The sequence below is a fragment of the Grammomys surdaster genome, unplaced genomic scaffold (genome assembly GCF_004785775.1).
Source record: "Grammomys surdaster isolate TR1022 unplaced genomic scaffold, NIH_TR_1.0 233, whole genome shotgun sequence".
Taxonomy (NCBI): Eukaryota; Metazoa; Chordata; class Mammalia; order Rodentia; family Muridae; genus Grammomys; species Grammomys surdaster.
This window is the reverse complement of record NW_021604678.1, coordinates 1,653,849-1,669,609: the sequence shown is the minus strand read 5'-3', so window position 1 is coordinate 1,669,609 and position 15,761 is coordinate 1,653,849. Positions and strand designations below refer to the sequence as shown.

Sequence of the window (15,761 nt, the reverse complement as noted above, 5' to 3'; positions counted from 1 at the left end):
TGGAACTGGCTTCACCCAGCTTCTTGTACCCCGACCTTCATTAGTGATGGTCCGTACCTTATACCTACTGAAGGTATAATAAAATACCTTCAGTACCAATACTGAAACAGGTGTAACAGGGGAAAGCATGCAAATGTAATTGTCTCACTTATACTCTCTCCATTGTCTTTGAGAGTTTTCTAGGATAAAGCATCTTTATTTCCTGAGGAGCCATAATTGTCTAGACTGTCTATACACACCTTAACAGTCCTCAGAATAAAGAAACTACAGTGAATTTTCAAACACATAACTTAGTTACATGACTAATTAATGGTATAATTTTATTTAAAAACAAATTATCTTTGGTAAAGAATTATCCGTGCCAAATAGAATTTATTCTAAAATAAATTATATTTTAGAAGAGCATAGATACATAGTCAATGAAATGACCACATTTCCCACTTTGTCAAAAAAAAAAAAAAAGCACTTGATGCTCATTGCTTCTTTAGTTATTAGTAAGCTTTCCTACTCTCTAAGTGTGATGAACTGGAAGATAAATTGGGATGTTGCTGATGCCGTGTTAGAGATCTGAGGAATATAATTTCATGACAAATTGAGGATAGATAAATGATTTACATTTACTCAGGTTTAAACTATCAAAGCTGTAGGTTTTGCTTCTCCAGGGTGACATCAACATTTTCTTCCAATTTTTCAACTTTCCAAATGCAAAACTCAGGGTTGGAGAGGTGGTTCAGATCGATGACTGTTCTTCCACAGACCTCAAGTTCAGTTCCTGGCACTTCACCAGATGGTTCACAATCACCTGTAACTCTGTCTCCAGGAGATCTAACAACAGCTCTGATCCCCATGGACACCCATAAACACATGCCATACATTCACATAGACACAGATACAAATATACATGAATGAAAATAGATCTTAAAAAAAAAGAATGTAAGACTTGGCTCTTGGAAGAAATTGTATAGACTAGTGCAAGTCTCTATACACATCAAGGGTCAAGTAGCACAGCACCATTTGTCAATCAAGGGTTGAGAAGCACAGCAACACTTGTCAATCAAGGGTTGAAAAGCACAGCAACACTTCATCAATCAAGGGTTCAGAAGCACCGTACCACTTGTCAATCAAGGGTTCAGGAGCACAGCACCTGTTGTCAATCTGTGGTCTACTTGCTATGGGAACTGCTTCTCACTAAGGGAACTTATTAACCATACCTTCTCATTCTCTAGTTGATCACTACAAGCTGAAATGTTCTCTTTCTTTTCACTAAATTGTATACCACATATTTATGAAAACATCTCTATTAAACCTCACATGTCAATTCATTCTATCCTTAATCTTCTAAATAATATTGGTTTGGCAGTTTCATGTAAGCTATGGAAGATAGTTTGTGGAGTATTCAGTGCCACCTTGAGCCAATTTGCAAATGAAAATACAGAAACACAAAGAGCAAAAGTCATTTTTTTTCCTGATCAGAGAAATAATTAAGACAAAGCTATGCATAAACTTTACAGTTTCTCAAAGGAAGAGACAGGGTGAATGAATTCTTATGCATTTTAGAAATAGTATATTGGATAATTTAACACTTTCAAACTACTTTAATTAAAGACAAGTTTGAGCCTGTGCCTCTAACTTCTATCCCAATGTTGTGTGAGTTCCCATGTGTAACTATGTCTGGAAGCTATCAAACACCAGTCAGCACTTAAATTTCTAAACATTTTCTGTCAAAATATTTTGGACACCATACTTCTACACTGACTCTCCAACCAGATGAGAAAGAGAAATGAGAAACATAAGCTGAGGAAGTTCTTCCTGGAATTGATATCTTCTTCCATGCTAGTCATGTTCTGACCTATGCAACAGTCACCTAGCTCCTGGTGCTTGCCTTCTGCATCTTATCCCAATCGGGCTTCTCCAACTTCTTCTGTACTGCTGACATTTCAAGCATGTCAATGAAAGTTTTATAGCATCATAATGATGTGTGCATTCTATATTAATTCAAGAGCTAACTCACATACAGTAAAGGATATCCTACCAAGTTAAAGCATGCTTTGCTTTTTTCTCTTACTAAGCTTGGTAGTTTGATTATTGCTAAAAATGCATGTCTTGTTGGAAGTTTTTAATCAAGAAATTTATTTTAAATACAAAATTGGACAGATTACCAAATACATTTAAGGAAATGTTCAACTTTAAATGTATTCATACGAGATGAACACTTTAAGAAGAGTTGAAACTTGTAGTGGATAAAGCATTTTTAAAATGTCTCTTCCTGGTCAGGAAAAAAAATATAGAGGTATTTTTAATATAGCAATATTGGCTACTATGGCTGGAATACAGACACGCCCTTAGCATACACCTTTAATCCCTCTGGCTGGAACACAGACAGGCTTTTAATTGCAAACAATAACAATAAAGTTAGTTTGTAGAAGGAAGCACTCATGTTTAAAAGTGACCTTGAATTGAGTGATGAATCAGAGAAAGATTTAACAGAATAGGATAAGCCTAACTCTCATGAGGAGAGAGAGGAAAGGGAAGCTATTTAAGGAAGATCAGTGCAAAAGGACAGGAGGAGGCAATTCTACTTTGAGAGTTTTACAGAAACAGTTTGAAGAGAGAACATGCTAGACACAGGTGAAGACAGAATGAGCCAGAAAATGAGAAGCAGTCAAAAGATAAGAATAGATTCCTAGAGTTGGTTTGATGCCAAGAAGAGCAATTCAGGAGAGGCCATGTTGAATCAATTAGCTTGAAGAGGAGTTTGAGCCAGAACAGCTTAGTTGAACCAGCCAGCCTGTGTTCAGAAAGAACTAGAATGGGTGAATGTATTCAACAGTAAGTCTCAGAGGCTGAACACATTCTTGGCCTAGATAAGATTGTATGGAGGCTAGAAGTTTCCAGGACAAGGTGTAATTTAGTATACAGAATCAGTGAGTGACAGAAATAACAATTATATCAGGCAAATACAAGTTATTTTTACAAACAAATGCACATTTTAAGTCATAGACAGCACTAGATCATATGTGCCTCCATGTTTTCATCCTCTCCTCTGGCAAATATCAAATTTTAGAACATTCTTTGCTCATGGCCTGAGGTCAGTATTTCTATTTTGGTCAAGCTTCAAGAATGGCATGTATAGCTTGATCATGCTAGCCCTTTTTGTCCTGGGAATACTTTTATTCCTGCTCATCGTGTTAAAGTTAACAACATCAACATGTTGACAGCTAAAGTACATGGCTTGAACCTGAAAATAGACCCCCAGACAAAGCTATTAAATTAACAGGCTGGCAAGCCAAGGATAGGTAAGATTCTGCACAGAGCCTTACCAACCTAAGACAAAAGTGCATTGCTTTAGATAATGCATATTCCTTAATGGGTAAGGAAGGTATTCTTGTCAGAATGACCTAAGACAGGCTCAGTCTTGTTAATGAAATAAAAAAGCGGGAGAGAAGGAGAGCCTTTGAGGCTGCTTGGCAGGAATATGACACTGGCCAAGGACAAGGAAGTAGTTTTGAGGCAGGAATCTGACATTATGCTAGAACAAAGAAGTAATCTCAGGCAGGAATCTAAATATTAGGCTAGAAAAAGGAAGTAGGCTTCAGACATGAAAATGACTTTGGGCTAGGACAGGGTAGTAGGCTCAGATATTTTGGTCATCCTGATAAGCCCTTAGAAACAATGATCACAGGAATGTTCACATAATTGGGCTTAATGCCTTGCTTGTCCTTTGACTATTTGTGTTTACTGTATTGCTTGTTCCTTGACTATTTGCATTCATTGTATTGCTAGACCCTCAACCTAAAACTGACCTTAATATATGCATGTAATTAAAATGGTATAAAAACAAAAAGGAGGAGGAGGGAAGGGATAGGGGGTGCTAGGGAGGAGAAATGGGGAAAGGGGATGACATCTGAAATGTAAATAAATAAAATATCTAATAAAAAAAATTCTTTCTACAAAACCAATCATCAGATATTGAAATAAATCACTAATTCCTCAAAAGCACAGACATTGAAATTATGGCTGCAAAACATGTGAAAATCAGAAATTTTGATAGTGAAAAGCAAACAATAATCTCCTATTAGCTAATCCCCAAAGAAACGGAGACCTATGAGCTGCCTGACAAATGACTCAGAATGATTATATTAATCGTCTAAAAGTTTCTTAAAAGAACACAAACAATTATGGAATCAAGAACATAGCTAATGATCAAATTAGAAATCTGACAGAGGCAGTGACACTATTGGAAGGTGTGGCCTTATTAGAGTAGATATGGCCTCGTTAGAGTAGGTGTGGCCTTGATAGAGTAGGTATGGCCTTGTTAGCATAGGTGTGCATTGTTAGAGTAGGTGTGGCCTTGTTAGAGGAAGCGTGTCACTGTGGGGATACTCCTCAAAAAAAGTTATTATCAGCTCCAAGCCTGTCATAAGTACGAAGTGTTTTCTGAAAGCTTCATGTTGACCACAAAACAAAAAATCTGCAGGAGATACACAAATGTTAAGGTGTGAAGGAACACAATAGTAAGAAGCCAAATACCTTTATTTTTTAAAGTGAGTAAACTGGAACAGTAGTATGAACCCGCTGTGGTGTAATTCCAGCTCTGAGGAAGTGAGAGTGGAATGACTGTGAGTTCCGGGTTAGCCTGGGCTAGACTGAGAAAGATCATTCCTCAAGAGTTCATTTTAAAAGTTACAAAGTGGGGGGGGGGGGGATATTTGAAAATACTTAAAGGGATGTTTCAAAAGTCCAAGTTATCCATGGAAAATGTGAAGCATCACTGCCATGGCTAATCTTCACTGTCAACTTGAGAGAGCTAAAATCTCCCGGAAGCACTGAGTGTGTGTGTATGTAGCTCTCCAGAACAGAAGCTTCACCCTGAATGTGGGTGGTGGGTTGGGGTCCCAGTACACATAAAGAGGAGAAAGTCGGCCCACTCCTCTGCATGTACTTCCTGAGCGAGGACGCAAAGCGCCTGAGTGTCTCACTCCTCACTGCTCTGACTTCCCTGCTGTGATGGCCTGTACCCCTACACACTGAGACAGGGCAAACCCTTCCTCCCTTAGTTGTTTTGTCCTGTACCTTGTCACAGCAACAGGAATAGTAACTGAGTAATTACCAGAGAAGTGCAAATCTAAGCACAACGATGCAGGTGCTGTGCTGCACGCATAACGTTCCAGCACTTAGAATCTGGGGCAGGAAGACTACACACTCGGGACAAGCCTGCTCAGGCTATATGGGGAGAGCTCATTTCAAATCATTCACAACAAGACAGGGAAACAACACAACGAGAACCAAAACAAACAACAGAAGCTCAGCTTACACCTATAGATATAGCTATTATGAGAAAGATAAATCAGGAAGAGAGTATGGACGCTGGTACCCTGTAGGTGGAATGGGAATCAATAAGCCACACAGAAAGCAGCATGGGATTCCAAGAGAGAGAGAGAGAGAGAGAGAGAGAGAGAGAGAGAGAGAGAGAGAACTATCATACAAAATCCAGCAATTCTATTATCTAATAAATAGCAAAAAGGAAATTAAATCAGTATATCAAGGAACATCTGAACCTTATGTTTACTGCGGACTATTTAAACAGCCAAGGCAGAGAATTGGTATAAGTATCCATCACAGATGAAAGCATGAAAAAGCATTTGATCTATGTATGCAGTGAAATACTACTAAGCCTTGAAAAATAGGGCTATTTTGCCATTTTAAACACCACAGTTTGATCCATAAGAATGATTGATGAGGTAACCCAGACAGAAAGCATGCAACATGGTATGTGTTGAACTCATAGCCTTGGAGTGGATGGTGATTATCAGGGACAGATGGTGGAGAAGGTGGCAGGAATATTGTCAAAGCATACAAAGCTTCATAGAAAAAGATTGGAGACCAAACTGTTACTATAGTCAACACACAAAATGATGAGAACACACAGGATGTTACATTAGTTCTGTTAACATTTTACAGTAAAGACGCATTCCACCCCTACAAAGTAGATGTGAAAATCTTTTGTTAGTTTTTCAAATAGGCCAGTGCTTCTAGATTGGAAATCATAGTTTTCCCAACCAATCAGAGGAGGTCTCCTTAAGGGTCTTACCCTGTGTTCCTAAATCAAGTCCTGAGAGGTCAGTGTGAGTGCCCATTTGTAACAGTGCTGTCTGGCCTTCATAGAATGGAAGTGGATAGCCATAGAGCTCAAATGGAGAGGGTTGTCCTTTACAAAGCACTTTTACATGCCAATGAAAGGCTGGGCCATTGGAGAATGAACATTACTTGAGAAATGACAACCTTGGTGTCAGTTTTCCTTTGAGATGTCTTCTTTGGTTTGGTTTGACTTGTTGGGAAGGGTGTTTCAGAGCTAGTGTACCCTGTGGCTTGGATAAGAGGGATCCGAAAGAGCTGCACTGAGTGACCCTTGGAAGTTGCTAAGTCGTGGGACTGAGATGGATAAGCTTTGAAGAAGAGGAGACTCTATGTGGACAATTAACTCCAACCAGTATTCAAGGTACTAATCTTGAAGGCGAGATCGCAGTGCCTGTAACTGATTTATAGATCTGGAACTCACGGCAGCTATACAAGGCAATGCATGAGAACGGCCAAGTGGGAGATACGATTTCATAGAGATGAAAAGAAAGAGCTGCACACACAATCTAAAGGAAGAACAAAGCCCAGAATGTGGAATGCGTTGTCTCCATAGACACCAAGGAGAAAGAAATGTCACGATAGAAGGATGTCAGCCACTATTGGATAAGGCAGATCTGTGAATGGCCAATTCCCCTCACTCAGTCTTACCACTTAGGACACCCCTAGCACTTTTGGAGAAGGCAGTTTCAAAGTCTGAAAGTTGAAGCAGCGGATCCATCATTGATAGAGGTCCATCTTCTTTAGAGGTCTAAGTGTAAAGGTGGATGACGTCTCCAAGCTAAGGGCAGAAATACAACTGTCCGCAGCTGTGCTGATTTCTTTCTTTGAAATGAAAACAGACAGACTGTGTTAAAGCATTGATGCTCTGCAGAATCCACCAGAGAGCACACCGAAGAATGCAGAAACAAACACTGCAGTCTTCTGCTGTCCTGGTTTGTCTGGGCTTTACGTAACTGCCTCTTATCATCAACTTTCTCCTCCACGTCCTCATCATCCTGTGTGCATTTCCTTTTGGTAAGATGGTTTTCACATAGTGCATTGTTAGCCCCTCTGCTGACCTGCCTGTCCAGGTGTACATGTGAAACATGAAGACTGAACACTCTGTCAGCTGTCAGAGGGGGCAACTCTCATCTATTGGAATATAAATTTTATTACAGTTTTGGCCTTTCACCAACTCTGTTTTATAATATGGTTCCTCTCTGTTTAATCTGTTAAACTAAACACATAATAGATAAAGTTTTATTAGTCAATTCAGCATAGAATGTAATTGGAAAAGGTTAATACTATCCTTGGCTGGATCAGGGCCTCCGAATGCTGTTAATTAGAATTACAGATTCCAGTTCCGCTTCTTCTTCAGGCGAGGATGGTAATAGTCATGGTACTATGCTGCTGCCACCTTATGGTTGGATAAAAGAGAACACTGCAAGGTAAAAATTGCTGGAGCTTCATCATTTTCATTGAAGAATTTCAATGCAAGTATTCTTAGCCCTGGTTGTGCATTCAGACCATCTGGGAGCACGAAAAACACCAGTGCCCAGGCCCCAGGCTACAGGGTTTCCTGGAATTGCTCTGTGGTAAGAAACACTTACAAACTCACCCAATGTGCAGCTAAGATTCATAACACTATTCTCATCTCTTACACAGTAATAAGACAACGTTCTGTCCTCCACCTACATGTCCATCATGTTTACAGATGCTAAGGAAAACATGTGACAACCTTTGGCAAACCATGTCTTGGTAGGTTGAAATGAGATCTGTGTCCTGTGATCAAAGGCAGCATTCCAGCAAAGAGATTGAAGGGAATCTCTGAGTTATTCAGTCACAGATTCCCTGAAAGGGCAAAGGAGACATGGCTTGACTGTAGAACTCACACCACCAGTGTGCTTGAACAGTGTCCTTATACAAGCCACTTGGTTGGCAATGAAATCATTACACGTCTGGCTGTACTAAAGAGAAAACTAGTTCTAAACACTCACTGCAGATACACCCTAACATTCCATTGAGAACTTCATTTCTTAAAGAGTTACATAAAGAAGGAAAGAAAGCAACCATGGTTCAGACACATCACAGCATTGAATGGCCAGAGGACCCTTCAGAAGCCAACAACGCCCATTTAAAACATTGTATGAACCAAGTGTAACTACAAGCATAATGCAACAATGCTCTACAGGTTTGGATGAAGTCACATTCGGTTTTTTCTGCTTCTCATTCTATAGTTTTCACAGACATCAACTTAGAAACTTAGATTTTACTATCAAAAAGTTTGATCATGCCTTAGAAATGGAAATTGTTTTTACTGCTCCATTAAAGTCTTTCTCATTCTCTACCTGAAAAGACTCGGGATTTGCACTGCCAAACACACTTGCCCACGCTATCGGTCTGTTCTTCATGTTCTTTATTTCATACGTACATATGAACCAACTGCTACATGTTAGTCATCCTTGATTCCACCCCCCAGAATTTCTAATTATTTATAACTCATGAAGGTTATTACACTAAGTTCAGATTGTCATATATATATATATATATATATATATATATATATATATATATATGAAGGACAGAACTCGTTTCATTACTGTATAAGAGACCGGAGCTGAGTTTTGGATCCCAGCTGTGCATCTGAATAGTGTGGTGTGTTAGACAGAATGAGAATGGCCCTCACAGAATCATTCTGGAATACTTGGACCCTGCATGGCAGAACTATTTGGGAAAGATTAGGAGGTAGCCTTGTTGGAGAAGATATGTCCATAGGAGTGAGTATTGAGGGTTCAAAGACTCATGCTACCTCAGTATAAGCCCTGCTTCCTGCTTGTGGATCCAGCCCAGAACTGAGTTCTCAGCTGCTGTTCCAGTGCCATGTCTGCCTGCTACCATGTTCCTCATGTTGACGATGAGATCCGTCACTCTGGATCTGTAAGCCCCAAATAAACTCTTTCTTTTGTAAGTTGCCTTGGTGTTTGGGTTGGGTTCAATTGGGTTGGTTTGTCTTGGTTTGTTTTAGTCTAATATGGTTTTTAGAGGCAGTGGTTTTAGGACAGCTCTAGCTGTCCTGGAACTCAGAGTATAGCCCAAGCTGGCCTCAAACTCTAAGATCCACCGGCCTCTGCTTCCCTAGTGGTGGAGTGAGGTCCTGGGTGACCTTGTAGTATTGATACCAGTATGGCCAGTCAGGACTAGAATGTCTCAGTCCCAGAGTAATGGCAAAGCTTCTCTAGGTGAGGTATAGCAGGATAACAAAGCCTTCTGCATTTGTCCAAGTGCAAACAGTTTATTAGCATCTGCAATAACTAATGACTGTAGATTCCTCCCCCCTGTTACAGCCTGAAACTACTTGCCTATTATAATGACTAGTTTTATGTCAACTTGACACAAGCTAGAGTTATTGGGAGCATAAGGAGTCTCAATTGAGGAAATGACTGTAAGACTCAGCTGTAGAGCATTTTCTTAATAATTGACTAATGAGGGAGGGCCAGCCCATTGTAGGTGGTCTACAAGAAAGCAAGCTGAGCAAGCCATGATGAACAAGCCAGTAAGCAGCAGCCCTCCATGGTCTCTTTATTGGTTCCTGTCTCCAGGTTCCTGTCCTCACTGCTTTTGATGATGAGCTGTTAAATGATCTGTGATTGAAATAACCCCTTTCCTCAATAAGTTGTCTATGGTCATGGTGCTTCACCACAACAATAGTAAGCAAGACTATAGTGATTAGCTTACCTCTCCCCAACCCCCAACCCCACGGTGCAATACTTCATAAACGCACCAAGGTTCTGGGTTGTATCAGTACTGGGTGTCCATCTATCAGAGAGCCCTCACCACCTGATCATAACTTTTCTGTGCACGAGTATACGTGTCTATTGTCTCGTCTGCCATCTCTTCTTTCCCTGGTTGCCCTGGTCAGGTTTTCAGATCCAAGGCACCTGGGTCATCAAGATAACTGCCAACAAAAAGAATTATATTCTGCCAAGCAATGAGAGACAATAGATGACTAGGCTATGGCCACATGCAGGGACTGTCTAGGGAGGGCAATCACAGAAGAGTTCTCTGAGAAGAGCTAGTGAGAAGACTAATGGGTGATGATGAGCCATGTGCACATCAGGAGGAAAGCTATTACTGAAGATACCCCCAACCCCACGGTGCAATACTTCATAAAAGCACCAAGGTTCTGGGTTGTATCAGCACAAAGCCAAAGGATCAGCTCGCTTGCCATGGCCAGAGAACTGACAGAGTAAGAAAGTATAGACTCAGGAAATATGGTCAGACACACAGACAGCTGCCAAATGAAGTCGAGAACATGCTTTCTAAACTTCAGTCATAAAAAGAAGTCTGTTCACCTGTCACCAAGATGTACAGAATAAAACAAAACATCCAAGGATAAAGTCTTTCCCTAGGAGTTTGGGTGTGTGTATCCACGAGCGTATATACATTCATATGTGCTTGCTGGCTGGCAATATAAGCCACCTTTCTTACCACACAGCTGTGATACAATCTGGAGCAGCACTGGTTTGGAGTTCTGTAAAGTTTAATGAATGCTTGCATTTTTATTGTGAAAATGATGATAAGAAGATTCTGGAACATGTCCGAGATAATATGCCTCGTTTTACATTTTAAAAAGAAGACTCCAGGCACCCTGCCCACAGTCACCACACCACGGACAGGAGTGGAGCTGTGTGAAATGAGACCAGCACTAGATGCAGGGGAGGAAAGGTGTTTGGGTCACAAGATGAGCAGTGTCCCATCAGGACAGCAGGATTCCTGGATGATTCCTCAGAAAGCATCAGTACAGAACCTGGGCTATGAACCCACAGAGGTGCTGAATCACAGTTGCATGGTTAGCAGCCTCTCTGGGGAAAACTAGATGGAACACACTTTACCATCTCTAGAGAAAGGTAGATTCTCACATAAACTTTAATAGCTTTTTAATTCCCAGTTGAGCAAGTTCAAGGGCATAACTATTTTTATCCCAGAACTTGTGGTTTTCCTTTATCACTGATTTCTCTGAACTGGTCCAGGATCTGAATTAATGAGCTGTTTTAATCTGATATAAAAACATCTCTGGCATCTCACACAAGAAAGGATTTGTCCATCACATTAACATCTGAGATGACTATCCCCAAAATTGACAATATTGTTATTCTAAATGTATTGCCATTTTAAATTTCTCCAATGCATAAATTATTAAAACACCACCCTCGTGAAAAGAAATCAACTTTTTGATTTGGGTACATAACAACTTGAATGGTGACATGGGTGTTGGCTCCTAAACCTAGCTCTCAGCTGCAGGCTGACATGAAATCATTTTAATATTACCTGGAACCAGAGCAATGGCCCAGAGATAATGATGGACCTGAGTCTATTAGCTAAAGTAACAGAGAATTGAAGCAACAATGGAAGATTGTATAAAATAGTTAATGTGCTAATAATTCAAAAATAATTTTAGTTCAACTGACATTTCTGAATCCATATTTTGGTAAAAAAATAATAATTAAAGTCCAATATGTCATATGAGTCATTACATCAAAATATTTATCTTCAAGTCGCTGCCAGGACACCTAAGTCTGAGCTTTGTGACATAGGAAAGAGGGCTCTAGAGGTGAGAGATTTCAGCAGGGCAGAATCACCTGAAGGTGAGGGATGACTGTAGTTGCTCATGTGCCCACTGGAAGCCATACTGTGCATCATTAAAGCTTCTCATGTAACATATGGACGAGTAAGTGGATCACAGTAAGGAGCAGCGGGCTGTCCTCAAGAAAGATGAACTCAATCGGAACAAACCTCAGGCTGCTGTAAAGTGTTACCCACGCCCTGCTTTTTCTTATAAAAACCAGACTTCATTTCTAGTGGATTCTTCAAGCCGAGCTATCTCATTCGGCAGAGAGACACTCGGAGGACTACTGTAGGAAGAAAACTCTACGCGGACTTTTTAAATTATCGTGACAGAAATAAAAGCTGAGTTCATCCCCTTTATGTTTTATAGATTAAAACAGCTGGATCTAACATATTTAATTATATCCATAAAAGCAGCTCTCTAAACGCACCACACCTTCTCAAAGTCGATTGAGCACGCACACACACTTCCCTTAAAACGTTATTGGGTAGAAGATTAGTGATGACAATTACTGAAGTCATTTCTGAATTCCACTCTCCCTCCATTCCTAGTGTGCTAAAGTTCATTTTTCCCTATCTCTTACACCAACCATTTTCCTAATTTTCAACGGGTCTTTCTGCTAGTATTCATCATTGTACCATTCGCAATAAAATGAGCTGCCTAAACAGAAACCCCATTGTTTTGATCTCTGATTAAAATCACTACAGTTCCTCCATAGATTCCAGTCCAGGTACCCCTTAGGAGTACGGAGAAATGCTTCCTGCCCTGGCCTCTGCCTAAGCATCCCCTGGGTGACTGCACCAATTCAACGTGCAGCTCATCATGGTCACCTGAGTGTCCTTCCTTAGCGCAGAGCAGGCACTTTCCCCTCCTACTAGAAGCCCTCTCTGCTAAGATCTCCTTCATCTTTCTTCCTGCTCATCATTTGGTGCCAGCTAAGCTGTTTTTTTCCTCCTGAAAACACTCTCAGAAACACTACTGAAGAATGGGCTTCACTATCCCTCCATCCTTCCCAGCATCTCTAACTCCCTTTCCATGGTGGTTACCAGGGTGATGCATATGCATATGTATATATCTTCATTTATATAACTACAGACCGTATATACTATAGCCTTTTAGTATCACAAAGTTTCTTGTTCTGCTAATAGAAATATCTGCCACTACTGGCCGTACATAATTAAAATGTAATACAAACTTCAGGGAATGAATTGAGTGCCTGTGACCAATAGTTATCATGTCACCTGAGTTCAGGTCTTCTCTTTGCTTTCCCTGAGTGGTTTCTATGGTATTTTACCATCTCCCTGCATTAGGAGTGGTTTCCCATTCCGTGTTTCTTAGTTGTCTCTCGTGCCGAGGTCACGTTGGCTTGGAAAGGCTTGCATAGGTGCAAGCTCCTTTCAAATTGACTTACGACAAACCATGGTTTTAGTTTAAACTGCAGTGAAGCCTTCCACCTGCAGGAAAGTGACTCATGAGTTAAAGAAAATGACCTGTGGAGGGATTTGTATGAATTCTAGCTAGAAAATGAATCTGCTGTGTGACTGTGCAGCAATCGCAAGCCTGCATTCCACAAAGGCGTGTGCCGGGGCTGCACTGTGAGAGCTGCATTCTACCACAAACATCACCAGAATGGCTGTCTGCAGATCCCACCCCGAAGCACCTCACACTGTAGGTAAGATGCTTTCTGGAGCTCTGCATGAGGGGAGCTATTGTGTCCATCCTTTTAAAAAAGAAGTACATGGAAAGGCTTGGGTTTCACAATGAACATGAAGATAGAAATCACACTTCCCTGCAATTGTGCACAAGAGAGTAATTAGGAGAAATCTTTGGGGGTAAAAGGTATTTCTGTGGACAAGTTCCATACCTTTTCATAAGACATTGTGGGCCAATATTCCATAAAGGATGCTGGGAGTCTCATATTAAACCAGAAGTAAGTTATAGAAGAGATTTTTATCATCCCTATGATTGCCTTGCCATTAAAAAAGGAACATAATAATTTTATTACAGTGCACACTCTGTGAAAAACCATCAACTTTTAATAGACTTGTAAAAAGGAAGTGTAACCTTTTCAATATTCTGCCTCATCATCGGAGGAATCCATTCTACCTTCTCACGTCTAACAGATGCCCCAGGGCCTCAGCTACAGATCAACGTGAGGGAAGGACAATAAGGTTCTGCCTTTTCTTGACTCTGTAGGTTACCAGAACATAGCATTCCAGACTCCCTGTTACTGAGTCTTCTCACCTGCACACCCGCGTCAGCAGACTTCTGCACTTTTGATGACATTCTGACACTATAGTTTTCATTTGCTGCTAAAAGGGTCAACATAGTCACCTCTGGTGTTTATAACTGTCTATTTTCATGTGATCACACATAAGGGCTTTCAGCATCAGCATCGCTGGAGTTTCTACCCCCCAGGTCCTCCTAGAATATAATGTCTCTTTTTATCTTTTATCCATAAGAGTCAGGTTGGTAGGTTAACCCTGTGGTGTCAGCCTCACAGAGTGTTCTGATCATGCTTGTATTTACTTCACCCCTCTGTTGCAACACTTAATATAGTCAATATCTCAGAAAACAGAAACAAACAAATTGTTGGAGGAAAGCATGGCAAGGAAAGATGAACTCTATACATGACATAGGGGTAGTGTATAGGAGAAACAACTTGAACCTGAACCTGCCACTCTCATGAAACCTATATCATCCATTGACAAATGTGATCATGAAGCCATGAACCAGCTGTCAGCTTAATTCAGAAACTCTCCAGTGAAAGAGCTAGCTGCTTGAACAGAGGGTGTCAATTTCTATTTCTTAGAAAAAGACCATTTAAAAGTTGCTAAGAGCTGTACACACACACACACACACACACACACACACACACACACACACACACACACGGGAAGAAAGAAGAAAAGGAGGGAGGGAGGAAGGAGGGAGACAGGGAGAGGGGGAAAGAGAAGAGAGAGAGATCTCCGGCCAGTGTTTCAGCGCACCACAGTGGTGATGTCAGAAGGCACAGTGTTATATATATATCTTCTTGCCACTTCTTAAAATAGTGAGACCTTTACAAGTAAAAGTAACTCTCATACAAATATGTTTTTGTATCAGGAGAATAAGCTAGTTTTACAAAAGCATGCAAAAATATTATCAGCATTTTTGAGGCTCCCTAAAATAAGCTTTCTCTACTAGATCAATGCTTTTTCACAACCAAATCTGGAGTCTGCGGATGTGTCTCAGTGATTAAGTGCCTACCTAGCATAGAAAAGGCCCTCAGAACAACAAAAATAAAATTAAATAAATAGTAAGTAATTAGGTTTGGGGTAAAGCCAGTCCAAAAATCTTGTAAAGATTATAAACTGCAAACCCAGAAAGTCATAGGTCCATGATGACACACGTCTGACCTCAGAAGGACTTTCAAAGGCTCTCAGTTCATCCAAGGAACCACTCACAATAAGAAAGCTTAGTGCTGGGTTGTACACTCCTAAGAGCTGGGAACCATCCCCCTTTTTGTGTGGCTTGGGCTTGACAACATTGGTGAGCATAGGACACAGCGAGCATTGTCAGGAGGAATACCACAGGATAGGAATGTGTACACAGGTATATTTGAATGAAAGGTATCATTTCAATTTTCATTGTTCAGCAAAACTGCACTGAATCTGAGATCAAAGAGCCAAAGAAAATGCTTCAAGTAACAACACTATATAGGGTTTCTACAGATAAGCATTCATCTTGAAAGAAAGCTAATATGGCTGCTCAGTCCAGAGCTTACAAGTAATGATTAATATATGGGCCTTGTGAGAAACCTAGCATGCAGCCTTAGCACATGTATCTTTGTAGATAACACAGCTGTACCTTTGAGAATGAACTATTTAACCATGTCAGTTTTTCACCTGTTCAGCAGATTCTATATATGCCAAAAATTGAAATCAAGATGAACCTTACTTACTCTTTAGTAGAAGAGTTTTCTAAAATGAGGGATAATTCAACTAAGAGTGAAGAGCACACTCCTTTCACAAGTCAA

General features: G+C 40.4%; 1 protein-coding gene across 8 annotated transcripts in view; it reads right to left on the bottom strand.

Annotated features, from left to right (window-relative positions):
- Mapk10 (mitogen-activated protein kinase 10) overlaps positions 1–15,761 on the bottom strand; it is a 285,181-nt gene that overhangs the window by 18,490 nt on the left and 250,930 nt on the right. Inside the window, exon 12 of one of the 8 annotated variants that reach the window (XM_028773652.1) lies at positions 7,074–7,534. The exons of the other annotated variants lie outside the window; for them this stretch is intronic. Coding sequence (XP_028629485.1) covers positions 7,520–7,534 — 15 coding nt within the window. The 3' untranslated portion in view covers positions 7,074–7,519. Of the gene's footprint in view, positions 1–7,073; positions 7,535–15,761 lie in introns of those variants that run through there. 8 annotated transcript variants of the gene reach the window in all.